The 21684-nt window shown below is 33.6% G+C and overlaps 3 protein-coding genes across 8 annotated transcripts in view; 2 read left to right on the top strand and 1 right to left on the bottom strand.

The window, feature by feature from the left end:
• The window catches only part of LOC108726011 (WW domain-binding protein 4), a 46644-nt gene extending 35036 nt beyond the window's left edge, over positions 1–11608 (top strand). For 2 of the 3 annotated variants that reach the window (XM_018453364.1, XM_018453365.1), the window contains exons 2-7: positions 8785–8992; positions 9063–9164; positions 9375–9449; positions 9684–9924; positions 10528–10864; positions 11343–11608. In XM_018453364.1, coding sequence (XP_018308866.1) covers positions 8785–8992; positions 9063–9164; positions 9375–9449; positions 9684–9924; positions 10528–10864; positions 11343–11562 — 1183 coding nt within the window. In that variant the 3' untranslated portion in view covers positions 11563–11608. The remainder of the gene's footprint in view (positions 1–8784; positions 8993–9062; positions 9165–9374; positions 9450–9683; positions 9925–10527; positions 10865–11342) is intronic. The other variant, XM_018453366.1, reaches the window with a different exon arrangement.
• A 1067-nt stretch (positions 11609–12675) lies between these two features.
• Positions 12676–15204, bottom strand: LOC108726005 (facilitated trehalose transporter Tret1). The gene is made up of 4 exons (XM_018453357.1): positions 14929–15204; positions 13926–14490; positions 13657–13855; positions 12676–13430 (listed from the first exon to the last, which is right to left on the bottom strand). Exons 1-4 carry the CDS (start codon positions 14993–14995, stop codon positions 12807–12809), a joined length of 1455 nt encoding a protein of 484 aa, XP_018308859.1. The 5' UTR covers positions 14996–15204; the 3' UTR covers positions 12676–12806.
• A 2098-nt stretch (positions 15205–17302) lies between these two features.
• LOC108726001 (protein-L-isoaspartate(D-aspartate) O-methyltransferase) lies at positions 17303–20805 on the top strand. 4 transcript variants are annotated; one of them, XM_018453350.1, is made up of 7 exons: positions 17306–17566; positions 17731–17845; positions 17966–18122; positions 19024–19249; positions 19601–19686; positions 20331–20523; positions 20653–20805. In XM_018453350.1, exons 2-6 carry the CDS (start codon positions 17796–17798, stop codon positions 20511–20513), a joined length of 702 nt encoding a protein of 233 aa, XP_018308852.1. In that variant the 5' UTR covers positions 17306–17566; positions 17731–17795; the 3' UTR covers positions 20514–20523; positions 20653–20805. The 4 variants fall into 4 exon arrangements, with proteins under 4 accessions (XP_018308851.1, XP_018308852.1, XP_018308853.1 ...); XM_018453349.1 differs by lacking the exon at positions 20653–20805 and having other exon boundaries at positions 17303–17566; positions 20331–20646; XM_018453351.1 differs by lacking the exon at positions 20653–20805 and having other exon boundaries at positions 17727–17845; positions 17983–18122; positions 20331–20646.
• Positions 20806–21684: the final 879 nt, after the last annotated feature.

A 21684-nucleotide genomic window follows, 5' to 3' on the forward strand; every position in this document is an offset into this window, starting at 1 on the left:
ATCCCTAACCTAGCTAATCTTTATTATGTGATCTAACTAACCTTGTTTTAGTGCTTAAATTCAATGAATATGGTATTGGAAGATTGAAATTAACGTACAAATATCAGTATTTTAGTTATATAATGCTCAAACATTCTTTCTTTTTTAGTTGAACTTTACTGATTATCAGTGTCAAATATGCCACTGGATAATTAGTGACTATCCACTGATTCAGATTTAGAGAGTAAATTCATAATGTCATATTATACTCAATTTGAGTCATTTTTAATCATTTCTATATAAGGTTGCCTATCTAATATATCGTTAATTTTACTAAAACAATAGAGTTAAACAATTTAACTCAAGAAAATATTAATATATTAAATTTGACTTAAAAATTTAAATTATTATTTACTAAATCAGGGTTGCCACAAAACTGGAAATCGAAGATCAGAGAAAGTGAAAGTTAGGAAAATCAGGAAAGGAGAATTTTATCAAATTTTCTGGAAAATTAAATTAATGATTTTCAAGAAATTTAATATGCGTACGTCACACTTATGCAGTTTTAGAATACTACCAACTTTTACACAATTAAATAAAAGTGATATCAGCAACATTAATAAGATTTACATTGCTATATTAAATTGTTCTCAATAAAATATTTGATGGTTTTCAAATCAGGATGAAAATACAAAAAATTTCAAAATATTATTAAAGTAGAGAAAATCATGGAGTTTCGTCTGAAAATCAGGAAAAAGTTATGAAAATTTAGTATAAGGAATTTGTGACAACGTAAATGAATAATAATATGAACGATGTTTATTTGGAAACTAACCACAGAAATGGATTGATTTACATTTTGACACACATTTGGAAATTAAAAATAATAAAATATTACTTAACTCAAGAGATTGGGTTACTATTGCTCCTTTGATATCTACTATTGTATAAGATAATGATAATGACAGGCTTTCGCGAAATTTGAAACGATTATTTAGACGAAAATAAACCGTGTTCTGTGATTATTGTTAGTAATTTTTATTAATAGATTTTTTTTGCGTTTGATAATATAAACGAGTATGATCGATTTATATTAAGAAGAAAAAAATATCCGAGCTATTCTAATATTCGTTATACTTCGTCGATACGTTTGTAACGAAGAACGCATCGCATTAAAATAGCCATCGAGTTGTGCACAATGTGCATCGCAGCAGCGGAATCAAGGGCACGATCTCGGCATTGTCGACACGCGTTGGCGATGTACGAAGACGAGCAAACATATTGGAATAACGTCGGATATAAAATCATTATTTTCACCCGATAAACGACTCGGTGTCTCGTCCAAATTGTCGTTGGCCGGCGCGAAAGCATCACAATCGCCAATAATTCAGTATAGCACAAGAAAGCCGTGATTTTATTTAGAGATCGTTTTGTTATCTTTACGTAACAACATTATCAGTCGAACGCACAATATTGTTTGTAATATCAAAGTAAAATAACGAGAATTTACCATTATTTATCTTGCTAATGTAATATTCTTCTAATATTTTTCTAAATCGTTAGATAAAGAAAATGTGACAAAGATAATTTTACCAATATAATGGCTTTGTAAGAAACAGATTTCTGCTCCTCGTATTTCGAAAATGTGGGAGGGAATTAAAAGATGATATCATTTATCTATAATATCAAATAAAAAAGTATTCAGAAACTTACCAAATTTATTTCTCATATTATTAATGTAACATTTTTCCGATGTTCTTTTAAAGTTGTTAGATAAAAGAAATGTAACGAAGAAAATTTCGCCAATGTAATGATTTTATGAGAAACATATTTTTGCTCCTTGTATTTCGAAAATGTGGGAGGGAATTAGAGGATGACGGTGCATGTTAATACGACGAGATAGTGTATGGTCGCAATTTCGCCGCAGTACAAACAAGAAAGGGCGGACGCAAATGCGAACGTGTCACATTAAGATGATGAACCGTAATGACGGCTTGTACATACGCATTCGGTAGCATCTGCCAAGCGAGAGAGACGACGACTAGATGAACGGGATGAGGGCCAGAGGCACATTGGTAAATTCTCCATTGTCGCATTTGGCTGTCGCGGATAATAACACGACGCAATTCTTCGAAGGGACTCGGAATCGCATCGAGAATCGCGCCCAACTGTCCAACGATCCACCTCTATTAATAGCTCGTATTAATAGTAACGATCGCTCTATAGATAGCAGAGAAGTTTAGATGCCGCGTGTGGTCCCCGCGAGCTGCTTACGAACGCGCATCATTAACGCAGCTCGCGAGCACAAATATCGTGCCGAGGTATAAAGACCGAAGCACAGACCTTTGCATAATGCATAATGCATAAAGAAAATTAACCAATCAGAGTCTTTAATCTATTTTATGGAAAGGAAGAAAATGAAGGATTGGTTCATGTTCTTATACATTATACGTTATGCGTTATGCAAGACTGTGCTCCCGCCTATGACGAGATCACGGCGATAGCGATCTTGTTCGCCGTGAACGCTGAATTTGATGCGGTTAATTTAATCGGGATATTGTCGCGTCCGTTCATTCTTCAGAGGTGCGTTCAGGAATTCAGGATATATAATTTTATTCTTGTTCACCGAAGGTTAAAGAATAAAATGATATTTACATTGTTAAATCTATTAGTGTCAAATTTAACCTAATTCGAGTTGCCACTGCTTCTACTCAATATATTGTTATTTTATAAAATAATGGATAAACTTTATACATGTCAATTTTATAAATGTCGATTTGACACTGTATAACATTTAACCTAATTTGAACTGTTTTAAACTATTTAATTCTATTGTTTTAGTATAAAATAAATGAAAGTAACTATATATATTGAGTAATAGCGACTTTAATTAAGTTAAATTTGACACTATAGATTTAATAATGTATAGGTACGGTGATTATTATCCTTTATTTCATAAATAGCTATCCTTTAGATTTATTTATTTTTTCAAAACTCAATTTTGTTCTTAATTTTAATAATATTATGAGAATTTTCTTTTTAATTAACATTCCAATGTCTAATGTTCGAATTTTTCAGAAACTATCGACAAATTTAGTTTTATGTAAGGACAATATTAGCCCAAATAGCTTAACGAAGTCACAATAATATTAAAATGACATCAAAGTGAGTCGTGATTGATTGAATAGTGATTTTTAATAATCAAATTTGCAGCTCTTTTTGCCGTCATTCTGATGTTATAATGACTTGTGCTTTATTTGGGAGTTAAGAAAAAAAATATACTGCGCAAGAAACTTGCAGAAATTAATGCGTAGATTTTTGATAGTCACGAATTAGATTCCAATCTTTATTTTATAGGAATAAAAAGTTTTTAGATTTATCCTTTATTTTCTCTAAGAAAATATAGTCACAGTATCTACAGGTGCATCCGGATGAAGTTTCCGAACGCAGCTCAGCAATCACGCTAATAAGATCGCGTCTTCGTTTCGTGAGAATTACAATTGCACCACTTTCGTGGGTGGATTCTCTCGTGAATGGAACTGGGCGTCTCTGAAATGTCAAGATTAACACATGCTTCTCGAGTCTATGAGACTAATATCTTTCAAACTGTAAGACGCAATATCAACAACCTATCTGCTACACGAGAAGATCAATAAATTCCAACCGCATTTTGACAATCGCTGATTTATACCAGCTGGACGCGGTCGCGAGTACCTGTTGCTGCAACAACGGAATGCACGCGGCCACATCCGCATTTTCTGTACGCGCGTGACAACGGATTTATGGTGACACACGTTCGACAATTTGCGTGTACATAGCCTCCGGTATGCAAAGGCAACGGTGCATGACAGGGATGACGGAGGATTGCTAAAGGAGGAGGGATATTTCCACTTTGGAACTCGGCCAATGGCCGAGAGCTTTGAAATCTTATGTATTGATCTTGCTTAATCTCACTCACATGCTCTACCTGCCCCACATTGCCCTAATTCATCTATGGCGATTATTTCCTGCGATGCTGCGCCAGGCGTTCGGAATCGAACTCGTTAAGGACATCGGTGTATTTCTAATTAAATTTTGGAATATCATAAAACTAACGATCATCAAGATCGTGTAATAATATAAATACATTCTTTAAAATAAAATTAAAAGGTCATTTCGAGTTTGGAATTAAAATGAAATATATTTATATAACTTTAGAAGATAATCATATACTGTGATTTTAAAAAAGAACATTTTAAATCTTGAAAATTCAGCGTTTTCTTTAATTTTTCAAATACATTGTACATAATTGAAAAACTTCAACTTTGAGATCACGTGCACAGAGTTGATAAGAAATCATTTTCATCTTTCCTCCAAACAATCTAAAAGCTTGATATCTTGCTTTTAAAATGGTTTTTTAATAAATCGAATTGCAATTTTTTCTTCATCGAATTATCACGATTTGAAAGAATCACGATTTTAATTATGCATTTTTAGTTATTTCTATTATCAGAATTTCTATTACTTTTGCCGCTGATTTTCTGCAAAAATTCATTTTTTATTAAAATATAATATATAATTATAAATATATTTTTGTTTTAATTCAATCATGGCTTAATGAAAATAATGTATAAATATATTATACACTCATATATACACTCATATGTTTCTTAAATGGCAATAACTTTGTATCATCATACAAAAACCATGCAAGTACATTTTGTTTCGGACAAATTATTGAATACGTAATTACATTCGACTTCCATTAATTAACACTAGAACCGCGGGTCTAAATTAACTCAATCGCGATTCAAGGTAAGTCTATAGCTTCTGACGATTGAGGGTTCTCACTATAAAAGTAAAATTATTTGTAATTAATGATGATTATTTATGAAAAGTCACAAAAAACTCCACGTGCAAATGAACTCGAAAAAAAGAACTATCAAATGGATCAAAAATGGCACAGCCGCGGTTCTAGTGTTAATCCGAGAACAATGTTATGTGATGAAACATTGTAATCTGTTTATACCTCAGGGATTAATCCAGTCTTGAGATTCCCACAATATTTCAATGAATATTCATTGAGCCGTCTCAGATGATAGTCTAGTTGTTCGTCCCGTAAGTACTACAGATATCAAAGTTTGTCACAGCTTAACGCAGCCCGTATTTACATGTATAGGAAAATATTATCAGACTTTTTAATATAATTATTGTATTTTTTAGGATACATTTAAGGAAAGAATTGATATGTACAATTCGTTTAATTAGCATCATTCTTAAAGATTTTGACAATTAAAAGAATTCTATTGCTATTTATAGTTTTTATCAGATTGCAAAAGATTTGTTATTTTTTATCAAATAAAATTGAAAATAAAATGTGGACAAAATCGAAGCGAAATTTCTATCGAGAACTTTAATATCTTCATCTAGAAATAATTTTCTATTTTTTTTTCAAAGAACCTCGTGGTTTTCTAACTTTAATGTAAAGCACAATGGAAAAACAACAAACCTTTTGTATCGACGTAATGAAATGCATAGAACTTTATTATTTCCCGAACATAAAAGCAGGAGAGAAGTTTTTCAAAAGACAATTTTTCAAAGAACACCACCCGTTACAAAGTCTTTCCAACTTCGATGCTTTTTTCATTGCTGTTATGCTTTGTCACAGTTGAATTGAGTCCTGCATAAAATACCAGTTACGGGATAAAACGTTAATAGAGCGCAGCGAGACATACCTGTAATAGAAACGGGCGCCACTGTGTGAGATTATACGTTTATTGTCAAAGCGAATTTCTGCGACAAGACAGTTCGGTACAGCAACAGGTTGAAACTTTGTTCGTGGCTTCGTTGGGGGTGACTCGATAAAAAGAAACAATCAAGGTGAATCGAGCCATCTTAGCCGAAGATTGCTCACTGGCGTTAATTAACAAGATCAGAAAATTTTTATTGTTCAACAATACTTTTCTCCTTGATGTGAAATATGATGCTAAATATTTACAAATATTTGCGACAGATTCATCTTCGAATTTTTGTTTAATTTTAACGATTAATTGTATTTAAAGAGAAAATGCAATTAAATTCTAGTTTCGGATTTCTCATTGGCTAAAATCGTTTAATCACTATCATTATCGATCGATATCAATTATTTTAGAAATATAGGAAGTCTTAGGCTATCTAATTTCCGCTAAAGTCATATTTCTATGTTCACTCTATACATTACATTACATGGTTGTAAACATTTGACAGTTGACAACATTTTTCACCTCTATTCTCACGAATTTGCAGTTCATTAAAAATCAACTCATTGTCAGTTTAATATGTCATAACTCATTTGTATTAGAACTATAGTTCCTGTGTGTTTCTTACTTTTTTTTTAAATATGATTTAATTGCAATTGTCGATAAACATTATTTATCTCTTGTTACATATGCAATTCTCATTGTTATATAACGATATACGACTTGTAAGTCATATTAATTTAAAAATATATTTGATCAAATATTAGGTACATATTTTTATAGTTTTATAATTTGTTGATTGAAAATTTTTTTAGTTTTTTACTTATTTGACCGTAGTTTTGTGGTCTATATATATATAAATTATTAAATAATTTTTACTAATTTGATTATAAATCATTACTATAACATTATTAAGGTTCTTTAATTGATTATTTTTTATTAATTTGACTATAGATTATTGACTTGATATTGTTTAAAGTATTTATTTTATTTCTTAGTATTTATTTTAATTTGTTACTTACTTTGACAAAACTGCACGTTCTCGTCTCATAACGACGAATTGTTTTCTCTTATTATGAAGATGTATAATACATGTGTGATCGAAAACTCATAGGAATTCGCCGCGTTTCAACAGCTCATTATTATGAGGAAATACATAGAAAAGCGTCTCGACATCTATGTGAAGAATATGTTTTTAATCATATACAGGGTGTCCCATTTTAATCCCTCACCCAAAATATTTTGAAAAATAAGTGTTTTAAAGAAAAATGCTTCGGACAAAAGTTGTTTAGGACAATGGGGGGCATCTTTCTGCATTGTTGGTTTTGACGTTAAGGTCAATTTTCAAGGTTATTTGAAGGTTACGGTGATTTTTTTTAATGGGAACCCCTATTTTTAACACCGGATTCGGAAAGAGCGGGAAATTTTACGTCCGAAATGATAGTTAGATAATTTGCTAGAGTGACCTTCAGAAGGTCAAATGTTGAAAGTCGTCAAATGTTGTCAAATGTTGAATCGTCCAGAAGCTGTTTTCTTCGAATTGTAGGTTTATGGGCGAACAAATTCTTCGTAGAGTTGTTTACTGCTTCGTTATCCTTTTAAGCTCTTTATCGCTCTAGGACTTATTAAGTCTTAAATTTCCACTCGAAAAAAAAATCACCGTAACCTTCAAATAACCTTGAAAATTGACCTCAACGTCAAAACCAACAATGCAGAAAGATGGCCCCCATTGTCCTGAACAACTTTTGTCCGAAGCATTTTTCTCTAAAAATGCACTTATTTTTCAAAATATTTTGGGTGAGGGATTAAAATGGGACACCCTGTATGTAATTTGAAATCAATTAAACGCACTATTTATTCTCCGATTTTTATGCAACTAATGAAGACTCTGTGAGTACGAAATGTCTTGCGCCCGTTGTTTTTGTGTACATTCTGTAATTTAATTATATCATCTTAATTCGTTTTTATTAAAAATCTCGTATTTGCTCGTTTATTCATTTTTCCTTATTTAAATAAAACATCCTTTGAAAGACGTAAATTGGAGTCTACATAATTATTCGTGTCACCATTCGGTTGACTGAATAGAGACGAATTGCCATGATTAAATTAATTTCCATCTAAAAATATTCGTGCTTGCATACCTTGGCAAAATCAGCAAGCCGATTTCTCGACCTAAATTCTTCCTCTGGTAATAATTAGACATGGTTCGGCTTCTAATCGACAGCTCCTAATTGGAGCTTCATCTTCCCAAGAATGTATTCGACGTACGTTCTATTACGAAATTTTCAATCGGAATTAATTATCTGCACATCGAATGTGATGTAAATATTAGAGAGAGTAGCACAAAAATTTTCCTGAAAATATATTTCCTGGATCGACAATTTTATCCAAATTTTATCGCACTTCATTCTTGTTTGTCTTATTTCCATCGTTCAATTTAAATCACGAGAAGATAAGATAAGATGCGAAACTCAAAGAATGCATACGTTTTTTCTTTAGTTTCCATCTGTCGCAATACTTGGCAATATCCCGAGCTCCTATTAAGTTTGCTGGGAATCCTTTAGTCGCAACTGGGACGTGATGCGAAGGTCGAGTGATGCTCAAGGCTGCGTAGGTCGGAGACTAATTACCAACTAATTTGTTCTCATCCCCCGAACGGGAGAAAACATTTCTCCTAGGCCATACGGGCAACATCGTCCGCATTTTCTCCAATAATTGCTCCGGGAAGACAGTCCAAACCACATTCGAATGAATTATTCACTCTGTCGATCGATAGTGTCAAGAATAGAACTTTTTCGACTATTCTGACTCGCGTGCATTTTAGTTTGGGATTTATAAAAATACAAATCTTACACAACGAGATTATATAATAAGACACTTTAGGTATCTAGAACTTCGTAGGAAGTTGAAATTTAAGAACGTTGTTTGCTGTACAAATTTAGCACTATAAGTGAGGGAATATACTATATATACATTTATAATATATTTAAATTCACACGTAATTTGACAAATTTTGCTGATGCGTCGATCCCATACAATGTCGTAAATATTTATATGGTGTCACCTTAGCTGTGGTAACGGATTGCAGGGCGGATTATTGGAAGTCCCAAGGACGCAAGTTCTGCGACTTCTGCAAGTGTTGGATCGCCGATAATAAACCGAGTATCGACTTCCATGAGGGCGGCAAGAAGCACAAGGAAAATGTCAGCAAGCGGCTCAAGGAGATCCACAAGAATAGCACCAAACAGGCAAAACAAAATAAAAAATTCGAGGATGACCTCAAGAAAATGGAAAATGTATGCATACACAGACGTTGATTAAGACATGAAAATACTGATGATAAGTAATCATTCTCTTTTTGTACAGGCGGCTATGGCTGCGTACTTGAAGGATGTTGAGAATAACACGCGAGATATGACTGCTCAGAGAATCATTAAAGAGAAACTGGACAGGATAGAAACAAAAGAAGTGAGTTATACCTACCTAAAATTAATCTCTTATATTTAATGCTTAATTTTAAATATTATACCAAGAGAAATAATAATATCAGATGCAATACTTTGAAAGATTGTGCAAAAAGAAATTATATTTTTTTTTCTACGTTAAAATAACGAAATCTAAATTATTATACATATCTTTAATTCAGTGTTTAGTGTGATGTAATACGGGTATTTCTAGACGCCTCAAAATTGCAACCGTATACCGTCAGCCGCTCCAGAAACGGTACCAAGATTCAAAAGCAATAGTGAACAGGTGCATAAATTCAAATTCAAATTGATCTTTCTAATTATTTAATGATCGAAACATAATTAAAACATGATGATTAAACAAAATAAGTATTCACCATGTTTATTTACAAGATCTGGTAAAAGTCGGATCACTTGCGCATCTTTGATTAATTGATTATACATATGTCCATTATTTTCTAAGAAAACTAGAACGTGGTTCATCAATGCGAAGTGAACTTTTCAACTGAAACTTTTCCAGTTCTTGCCAAAAGTGGATCCTTGTGACCCGGCAACTTTATCAAAGGGCGCACTGTCGTTTCCACGGGTCCAGCAACACAGTGGCGAGAACAGGACTCCGGGGAAGAGTAAATCGGGCAAGACGAAGGGAAAGGGGAAGAAGACCCAAGAGGATGATCGTCCGACCGCACCCGTCAGAAAACTGTGGTATGAGGCTCGCAGTCCCGAAGGATACACTTACTATTGGCATATTGAAACGAACGGTGGGTGTACTTTTGTCGAATTTTTTTTTATTTTTTTGCACGTCTGTCTTCTAGATATCTTTTTTCGTCAGACAGTAATCATAATATGTTGACATTTCATTTTTCTTGCAGACGTTTTAAAAACAATTCTTATATTTGCTTCTTACATAATATTATTTTCACATTTGTATGTTTTTTAATTTATTATTTATAATTTACATAATTTTTGTCTTTGTCAAAAACTCTCTTTCTCTCTCTCTCTCTATGGCTCTTAAATAGCATTTAAAATGTAAGATTTTTTAATTTCTGTTATGTCGATGTGAAATATGATTATGAATTTATGATTATAACTGCGTTCGAAGAGACACTATTAGTGTTATTTGTGTCATTTTATCTTCATCGTCTATTTAGACATGAAACAAGAATATGACACAAATAACGCTGATAGCGCGCTCCCCAAACGCAGCTTAGGGTTGCTCCTTTTATATTTTTTGTTAACATGATATTAAATTTGTAAGTTTAATAAGCTTTGCTTTTTTTTCTTAAGGTTAAGTATATTATGAATCGTGATTAAATCTCATGCGAGATATTTGTTATCGAGTATAAATATTTAATATACATTAGAATCGGTTTGGGAGCCTCCGGAAGAGGGCTACATGACTTTCACGGAGCAAGAAGAAGAGGCCAAGGAAGAGGTGATCCAGAGAGAGCTCATGGAACAATTGGATAGAGAGGAAGCGGGCAAGAAGGCAGATATTCTCGAGGAACATCGAGCCAACATTGAGAGAGAGAAGATGAAAGAGTTCAGGAAACAACCAGTTGAAAACGATGACGTTCAAGATGCTGAGGAAAGCGTGGAAATAAAGGAGAAGGCAGTCGAAGAAGAACGACCTTACTGGCGAGACTACAGTGTACCTGAGAGACCGCAACCTTACGGATCCTGGCAAGTCGTGGAGACAACGTAAATATTTTATACTATTTTGCTATACTATTTTGATCACCAAAATGGATTAAGATATTTTTCACGAAAATTTGTCGCGACAACAAGGTTTTACTCTTAATATTAATTCTCGAGTAAAGACGATACGTTTTCACAGATTATGAATGGAAACTGCTAGAAATGGAGCTATATTAATTGATTAATATACAATTATTTAGTAGTTTTATTTATTACATACAATTATTATATACATTTAATATTTTTATAATATTATACATTTAATATATACAATTATTTAGAAATTGAGCTATATTAATTGATTAATATACAATTATTTAGTAGTACAGTATTATTGTATGTATATATACATAATTCTATTACACACCAATACACTATTTTATTGTGTTAAAGTAGAATCAGATCACTCAAAGATTAATTAATTTTCTATACTATTTTTTATACAGTCTCAAGATAAATGTAAAAATGTTTAACATTTTAGCAAGAAGAAACCAGTGGATCTTCAATTGCCAAAACAGCAGAAACAAATACAGCTGCCCACATTTACGAAGATAGAGCCACCGCCACTACAAAGAACTTTTAAAGAAAAAACTGTTGTACAAATTAATACAGGTGACAGTGACGATGAAAAAATAGCCACTGCTTTTAAGAAAAGAAAAATCGGTAACAAGAATGTGCGCAAAAGAACGACTGATGAATGATATTTTTTTGTGGAAAATGATATGATCTTCTGTCCTTTAGTTTACGCCTAAGGTATTTTTTAAATATGCATAGAAAATTAAATATTATCAAATTAATGTAGTAATTAAATTAATAACATTTATGAGGCATTAGTTTGCATTTATATATAATTTTAGAGTCTTTATTTATACATATTTTATTACAGAAGAATGTAAATAAAAAATGCATACTTTGTAATCTACTTAAGTGTATATTTGTATGCATACATATATTCATATAATTTTAATTGTAAATAAAAAATTTTATTCTATTTTACATAAAAATTTTGATCCTATCATAACTAATATTAATTAAATTAATTTTATTAATATAATAATTAATACTATTAAATGTACAATAAATGCATTTTCAGCATCACTTAAAATAAGTAATTGTAGAATACGTACGTACATATTTTTTTTATACAATATTTGTTTTTTTTTTACTTTTAATAACAGTTCTATTAAAACCAATCAACATTCGTATATAATCTCTTTATATTTTTATTTGAATCTCATTAACATCTTCAATAACATCAGTTCTGCTATATCTGTCGTGCCATATATATGTGTATCATGTATCAATATTTTTCACATTAACATTTGCATGCTATAAAACACGCTTGCAAGATAAGATATGGCATTATGAGATTATGTTATATACAAATTTACACGTTTTTTGATAAATTTCGTGTCAGTAAAAAATAAGATGTCAGGAGAAGCAGTAAATTGATTAAAAGTAAATAACGCGAAACTTCCTTTAATTGTACGAAGCGACTTACATATTTACTCAATTCTTTTTCGCAAGACATCATGTTATATTAATTAAGTCATATTAAATCATTGTTATCATATTAATAATTAGTCTGGCTTTGACCGGAGATCGTTTATTCGTTACTTAAAGTTTGGAATATTTCCTCTAGTATATTACATGTTCAAGAGTTATACAAAGAATAAAGACAACTCTCATGAACACATGTAAAATACTTGAGCAAATATTCCAAATTTTAAGTAACGAATAAATTTGGAAATATGAAATGGAATGTAAGGACTAAACAACAAAATTATTGCGAGTACTACACATTATCAGTAAAGAAAAAATTTTTTAAATACTGGCAACACGTAAACTTCTCTACACAACTGTACAACATTAAATAATGGAGACATTTTACAAATTTCCTTATAGTATTATTAATTTTCAGATCCCTTGGACGTAGATAACATTTTCACACATGTGCCGCATGAACTGAATTTGATCCAATGATATGCTTAATGTCATTCTGATCTGTACATCGCACGCCATTAAGTTCATTCACAATATCTTCGCGTAACCGTCCTTTGGTCTCTGGTAGTAATATGAAGCAGAACAGAAAATTGCATACGCAGAAAGTGGCGAGAAGAAAGAAGCAACCGTGCAAGCCTAACAAAGCAACGAGATCCGTGAAGCTTTTCGTCATGATAAATGCAGTTATCCAACTTACAGAGACACTTATGGCCGAGGCCAGGCTGGTTATGTCACGGCTAAATATCTCAGACATCACCACGATAGGTCCGTTCCCCATTCCCAAAGCAAATAATATCATGAAGGTAGACAATGCTACCACCGGTATCCAAGAATAAGCGGATACTTCATATTGTGAGTTCAGAAGATAATAAAATGCGCCTATCGTGCAGTGACACACGCACATTCCCGCACAGGATAGAAGAATCAAGAGCCGTCTACCAGCACGCTCCACCAACAATGTCGCTAACCATGATCCGAGGAGCTGTACAGCCGCTACAATAATAGATGACGTATTCGGTGTTAATGAACTGCCGGACATTTTGAAAATCAATTCCGTATTACTGATCTAGATGGAAAAATCGAAAATTAAGTTTCAGTCATTTTGCAAAAATAAAATTTTAAATAAAATGAAATTAAAGTCTCGTAAAAGTTTTGTCATATTGTCAATATGTTGGCTTACGTACTGTTCCACTTACAGATTTTAGAAAGAAAGCAAACTTGAAGGATTTGTAAACATTAATAATGTTGCATCAAATGCCTGAGTCCATGAGCTATCTATCACTGATAATTACCATTGCAAAAATGCCACAAAGTTGTTGACCGATGAACAGACCCACAACAATTATAATTCCTTTGATTGTTGCTTTGTCTCTAACCAAATCTGAAAACTTGGCAGGTTTCATAGATACGCTATCCTTGATTTGCATCTGTATATGCGACAACGTACGTTCTGCCTCAAGACTGTTCCCTGCTTTCAACCACTTCAAGACTCTGAAACAACAAATTGCAACGTACCTTTGCTTTCAAAGAGAATATTTGTTGGTTTCATTGTTTTTTTTACCTAATCGCCTCGTGCGTACGATTTCGACGCACCAGGTATAACGGCGACTCCGGCATGAAGACGAAAGTGATGATATACAAAAGAATTAACGCTAGGATAACCACGGGCAAGGCGCGGAAGGACATTATGCCACCCAGGATGTAAGCCATTAGTATTCCGATATTCACAGAAAATATCAGGATACTTGCCAACATGCCACGGATACTGTCGCACGAAATTTCTGATACGTAGTTTGGTATGATGAAGAACGTGACGGCACCAGCGATGCCGCTCAGAGCCCTCGACACATAGATGTACATGTGCTCGGTAGCAAACATGATCAACAGCCAGGCGATAATCATTGGTACCGTTAATACGTAGCCCAATCTCTTCCGGCTAAACTTGTCTGGTATTATCGAAGTTAGCACAGCCATGACAGAACCACTCAGGCATAAAATGGCAGTCAACCAGGATATGTCGTCATCTGTCATAGGCTTTCCCACGGGTGACGAAGGACTTTGCAACAGTTCCGCTGACGGTGACGGCCATCCTATCACGATTCCATAAGACAACGCCAACTGATTTACTGTAAATACATGTCACGGAATAAATAAGACTTTCGACGACCTAAAAGAGACTAATCATAATAGGCATTTTCTTAATATTTTCCTAATATTTTCCAATTTTTTGATACATTATAATCTATATTAAATGTCATTTTGTAAGTATCATTGACATTACGCCGATAAGAATAATTTAATTCTTAGGGTAATTTAATTTCTTAGAATAATCACACTTGCATCACTGTCTATAAAATATCAATTGGTTAAAAATATTGATCTGTTTTATTTTTATATGTTCTGTTTATAATTCTTCTACTTTTAAGGGCTGTCTTATCCATGAATGGAGAACTACTACAAAGGAAGTTCCTCTCCTTCGATTGAAGCCATCGCAAGCGTCATATATTTCTTCTGCTTCTTGAGGAAGAGTCGAGAAAAGAGGATCTTTCGTCTTTCCAACTTACTGATTATCGTGGCAAGGAACTGTTTCAACTTCCCTGACTCCTTCAGTGGGTTTTCACATTTTTCCATTGCACGTTTTTTCAAACAAAAGTAACTGCACTGATAATTCCGCAATTATTTATCGGTTTCGAGCCAAGAGTCGACTAGGAATGAATTTATAGAGTACCAATGCATTGGTATAAACAGAATGCTTGTTTTACACTCGACGAGCGTAAAAATTCAATATGCTACATACGAACTGTAATTCGATTTATAACGATCATTATTTACGAAGAAATTCTTGTCAAGAAGGGGTATCCTTATCTAGATGTCATTCGTTAATGAAAACGCGTGAATAATAGGCACACATGGTATTCTGTGTACATAGCAAATATTCCACTTATCGGATCCATCGTCGGCTTAAAAAAGGGTATTAAACTCTGATAGAATCGATGTAACCTTGAATCTCAGCCTTTTAAATATTAGAGGCCCCAAATATGTCAAAGATTACGTGTCTAAATAAATTTTAATAAATTTCCGCTTCTTGCTATAATGTAGAACTATTTTATCGTTTTGTTGGAATACGATCTTAATCTTAAATAAGATTTTATATTAATTAAATTCAAATAAAACTATATTAATCAGTCTATTGGATTATGAACAATCCGATCTTATATTTAAGATCGTCTTAAATTTGATCTTAGGTAGTATTAAAATTCATGCAGTCTCAATGAAATAATTATAATTTCTTGAGATCGTATTTCAAGTTTAAAAAAATGTGTTCCTTGATTTAAATTTTAGATTCTATTATCTTTTTATCATATAATAGAACAAGATATATGATTCTACTTCATCCATAGTATTTATTATCTATATGCATAATTTATACGAGCTATGTGGCTAAGATAAATAGGCATTGACATCGTAATTAAGTTTTTTTTTTAAAGATATCAAGAGATATCATTGTTGATTCATTACATATACTTATTCGCTAGAGTAGAATTTCCTTTATCTTGTGTCTCTTATTTTAGATCATTGCGCAACCGAAAATGTACCGCAAAAAATGATTTACTGCCGTAGCGTCTCGCTGAGAAAGATTTAATTTACCGCTGCTATCCAACAATATGATTAATTGATAAAATTACGACTAGAATTGATAAAATTACGACTCATAGCAAGCTAATTTCGACACGGAACTGTGTGCCTATGTTTGTATTTGTTGCGTGATAACGACTTTTTAAAGTCAAGCGGCGAAGTAGATCGACTGGATCTCCCTAGTTGTAGTATTTGAGCAGGGCTGGGTATTTTTGCATTTAAAATGCCATTTAAAATGTAATTCTATTTAAAATGCTAAATGTAAAATACTTAAAAAAATGTATATTAAAATATCTATTTATCCATTTTACATATAAAGTGGATTCGAAAAACATTTTGCATTTTAAATACATTTTTTTAAGTATTTTATATTTGGCATTTTAAATGATTACCCAGCCCTGTATTTGAGGTACCCTCGTAATCTCTTCCATTCGGGAACGTTTTTCCTAAAGATTCATTTTTTTTCTTTTTCTTATTAAAGATCTGCCGAAACATCTTTCAATTCAGAACCTGCGCAGATCGATACGTGTCAGAGCTAATCGTAAAGAATTGATCAGCTAGGTATTTGAAGCGAAATTGGAGAACGAAATTCTCGAGTCATTGTTGCTGAACGTGATTGAAGTCATGTTCGAGGAAAGTATATTTTAATTCCATTCTTCAATTTCATTCCAAACATCCGATTGACCATTATTGTTTGGTCATATGTTTAAAATCATCCTAAAGCCCAAGTAAAACACAGAAGTCATGAGGACATCATCATGACCTCATTCGTCACTTATAAGTCAATTTTTAGGTATCAAATGATGTCATGATGATTCTGTCGACGTCATGATGATTCTGTCGACGAATAACGTTCTGTGATACCATTATGACTTAATTATGGCTGCTTTCCTTTTAAGAGACACAGTCGATACAAGTGTCGTTCTATCTTTGTCACTCTCTGAATGTCAAGAAGGATAGAACGACGCTCGTGTCGATTTGTGTCATCAAATGGAAAGCAGTGTATGACTCCGTGTTCTACCTGATTTCGAGAGGCTGTTACCTCATTAATCAGATGAAATCTTGACATCACTTAAAATTGGATTTGGGCCAAAATTTTGTTGGTTAAATCTACTAGAAGATTAATTTAACCAGAAATCTAGTAGACTTAACTAGAATTCTGGATCGCGTTCATTTTCCACCAGAATTTCGATTAATTTAATTAAATTTTCCAATATTAGGCCAATATTGGGGGCCCCAATATTTGTCCAATATTGGTTATATATTGATTTTCCAATATTGGGCCAATATTGCGGGCCCCAATAGTTATAAAATCTTCATTTCGAAGTTTGACGCGTTCTGGAACGGTTCGCAAATTTAAACCCGCGCTCCAATCTCGCGGGCGAGAGGCAAATCGATAGCCACCGCATCAGCTGTTCAGTTCCCTCCTTTCCCTCCTACCACCCCCACCTACGATTCTCCCTTAAGGTCGCTACGTGTGTCATCACGGCCATATTAGGCACGAGAGGTGGAATCGGAGGAATGAGGACGTTTCGCGATAAATGAGGCTGCTCTGAAATTTTCAAGGTGCGTTTTTTTATCCGCCGCTTTTTTCAAATATCTTTCGTTGATCGTTTATTGTCGCCAGAAGTTAAGCGACCTGAATAAAATCGATCATCAGCAAACGTCGTCATGCGTCGTTTCTGTTGTCATTCACAATCATCTGTGTATTGTTTCATGATGTAAGGCAGACTTTCTCGGCTGCGCTACGAGGCTCTTCCCCGTGGATTGCAAGGGACAGCCCGCGAAGCATGGCATGGCACTGCAATGGCACTACGAATCAAGAGATGGTGACGAAGCTGAAAGGTAAATGACCCCTGCGATCGTCGCAGGATCGATGCATAGGAAGGGCGGACCTAATTATTGCAATTAATAGTATCGGAGTCTACTATAGAGTTACAATTGTTCGCTTTGTACGGCAATTAGGGACAGATTATTCGCAGATGCTGGTATACTGGCAACGGACAGGGCAGAAGCCGCTATGCTCGCTATTGATAGAGCCAAATATTGCCACGAACCGGATCCTTACCTCGATCGTCCTAGAAGAATCGGTTACAACGTGACCATCAGTGCACCGCATATGGTAAATGTGTGTTTTACCTGTTTTATGTCCTACGAAACTGATATCAGTATGAATAAGTTTGTATGGCTTATTTTGCTTACATAAAATATGATATAAATAAAAAAAAATATATATTTCATAGCTGTGAAACATATTAAACATCCCAGTAAACGCTAACTAAATAACTATCAATATTATAATTTCACATTCAGTAATATAAATTTAATAAAATACACGTTGTTTGTATAACGAATAAAATATGGCTCATTTTAATGTTTACTTGTTTACATAAACTGTGATACAAATACAGTACAATATATATTTCCTGTTTAAACATTCCAGTAAACAAAGTAACATAACGTCAATGTTATAATTTTACATTCAGCAATATAAATTTAATAAAACACATGTTGTATGTAACGTTTTATATAAAGTTTTATTGTTAAGTATGAAATTATAACATTGATGTTACTTTACTTTTAATTGGCACTTACTGAAATGTTTACGAAAATATATAATCAATAATTTAAACTTTTTATATAATTCTTACATATATAGTTTCATGGTAAACATAAAACTAGGAGCAAATTTGTTGTGATGCTGCTTGGCGTCGATTCTTTTCTAATTTGTTATGTAAAGTTAATCGTACACTGAAATATTATAAACTAGTATCTAGTATGTAATTATGTATGTATATAGAATGAAGATGTTGATAGAATTTTATTTATCATTTACCACACAGGAATACGATTTGAAAAATGGGGTTATCAGAGTGTAATCTTTTATTTTATTTTTATGTTATTTATGTTAAACATATTTGATGACTGAAGACTTTTCAAACAAAGATATTGACACAATACATTTTTTTAAGATTTAATCTATTCGGTAATGGTTTGATAAATTACGTTCATATTTCTTGCAGCATGCATACGCATTATCTATCCTCTCCGATCAACTCTTCGACGGCGCCAAGGCACTTGACGTTGGCTCAGGTTCGGGCTATCTCTCGGCCTGCATGGCGTTCATGGTAGGCTCAGGCGGACGCGTAATAGGCATCGAGCATATTCCCGAGCTCATAGAGATCTCCACTAGGAACGTACGCGAGGATAATCCGCACTTCCTCAAGGAAGACCGCATCAAATTTGTGGGTAAGCTGTCGGTACTCCGTTAATGTTACAGTCCCTTCTGTTATTGTCCCTAGTAGTCCTCTCACTCAGACAGTCGAAGCTCCTTCTCTCGTCAATGTTATGCCATTCCTGTACGTCTCATTATCATGAATCTTCGTGTAAAGCTCATTGCACGATGAGAGAAAACGTTCAAGAAGTATTACATGTATGCATAGTCCGAATAAAAAATACCCGTGATCTATCCACGTGGAGTAGGTATGTACGTTGCCGTGAAGAGTCGAACGGAACACTGTCCACCAACTGTGTGGCTTTGCTGTAAAGGTAAAAGATAAAGACTGCCGACTAACGACAGGTCATTATGAATGCGCCTAGTGGGAGACGGCAGATTGGGACATCCTGCTGACGGCCCTTACAACGCTATACACGTTGGAGCAGCGGCCGAAACTTTACCGGAGACGGTGAGTATAAGCGGTGAACCGCCAGTACGCTGTCTAAGAAAAAAAGGAATAGATGCAAGTTGCATTCCATTATTCACTACGAGTACTGTTCGCGAGTACGTTAGTCTAAGTTCTTGCTTTAAAAGGCTGTAAATTATAAAGTAATAAATTGACCAATCATAGTTGAAATCTAAACAGTCGAATAAACAAGTTACGTAACTTTGCCAAATCCGTTTGCGGCACCTTCCTTAGAATCGTTTGTAGTGATTTTCTGGTCTTCAATTATCCTTGGACCCCCGGGATTGATTAGTCACGAATCGATAGTTACGAAACCATAACCGACGGTCTTTAACAGTATTTCATTGGTGCTAATACTAATTCAGAAATCTGGTTTTGTCACATTTTCTAAAAGCCTAGTTCGGTCTTCTGGTCTTTATTCTTTATGTGTATAATACAAAAGAGAATTAATCAAAGTTTTTTATTTCATGGAAAGAAAAGAAATGAAGGACTTTGATTTATTTTCTTATGCATTGTGTGTTTCCGTCCTTACTTATTAAAAATTTTATTGTAGACTATAGGTACACTATAGGTTTTCAGTACTAACAATAAATAATGGAACGTAGCTGTAGATTGCGATACATGTGTAAACGATGTAATTTTTATAGCTGATTGATCAACTGGCTCCCGGAGGTCGACTGATCTGCCCAGTCGTGGCCATAAAAGGTTTCCAAAGGTTACAAGATCTGCTGCAGGTGGACAAGAGCACAGACGGCGCGATCACAAAGAAGAAGCTGATGCAAGTCTCTTACGTTCCTCTCACGGATCCCACCACTCAATTACGTAATTAGAGTCACTAAGGTGAGGTGTAACGGCGGAAAGAAACGCAAAATTTCCGAGCAGACGATTAAACGATTCGCGTATACGAACCAAATTAGCGATAATCAGAATTTTTGTATCCGCAAACTAATTTTTTTCACGCATGCGTAGATATGGAATGCACGTCGTCTTCAATTGGGGATTCAATAAACTATATATATATTTTGTACATGCCCTGGTTAATTCCTTCGCATTGTCCATTTCTTTCACTAAATTAATATATTGCAGTCGCAACTATGGTTTTGTTATGTACTTTTAAGAGACACAAACATCGTTTTATCTTTCTCAACATTCAATAATAAATAATAAAGATTGAATGTGTCAACTATGTCATTTAAAAGGAAAACAGCTCATTATATATTGCTTGATATACAATAAAATGCTATTATGTTATCATAATGTGTTATGTAATACTGATTTTGTTAATAATACTGATATTATTGTTCCATAAGCATCTTAATTAATTTATACTAAAAACTTCCATTAGAACGTGAGAAAGAATTATAAATTATAAGGAATATATGAATAATTGAAAATATAAATAAATAATTGAATTAATTATAGAAAAATAAATATTTAACAAGCAAATAAAATATAATTGTATATCTTTATATAATATATACTTCTATAATCGCTCGTATCCCTCCATATATATGGATAGTCGCTTCTATCCTGTGGATGTAGTACAGACACGAACTACTTCCACTTTCGACGATACGATTTTATCGATGTTAGAAAATGAATGTAGTTACGTCGTTTTCGTGAATATTTTTATTAACCCGCCGAGCTTATTCGTGCCAGTCATATATTCTGCTTTTAGTATGGACACTCACGTGCTAAGCGCTTATAATCATCATTTTATCTTTATCAGACGCATTCAACTGAATTTCCGATAAAGACTTCTATCTTTATCGAAAACGCTTGATAAAGACAGAATAAAGATTGTAAGCGCTTAAAGCGCGTAAACGTCCATAATGAACGCAATGCTTATATGGCGATAAAGATGGCGGCCAGAAACGATGATAGCCATGGGTGCGTTCAGCAGAACGTTTGTTTTGCAACTGTTGGAAGTTTCCTTCGCGCTAATTGGATCATACTTTTAGATCTAGAAGAATGGTCCTATCTCAGCAGACAATCATAAAA

Source organism: Mycetomoellerius zeteki, unplaced genomic scaffold (genome assembly GCF_001594055.1).
Source record: "Mycetomoellerius zeteki isolate Tzet28-1 unplaced genomic scaffold, Tzet1.0 scaffold379, whole genome shotgun sequence".
Taxonomy (NCBI): Eukaryota; Metazoa; Arthropoda; class Insecta; order Hymenoptera; family Formicidae; genus Mycetomoellerius; species Mycetomoellerius zeteki.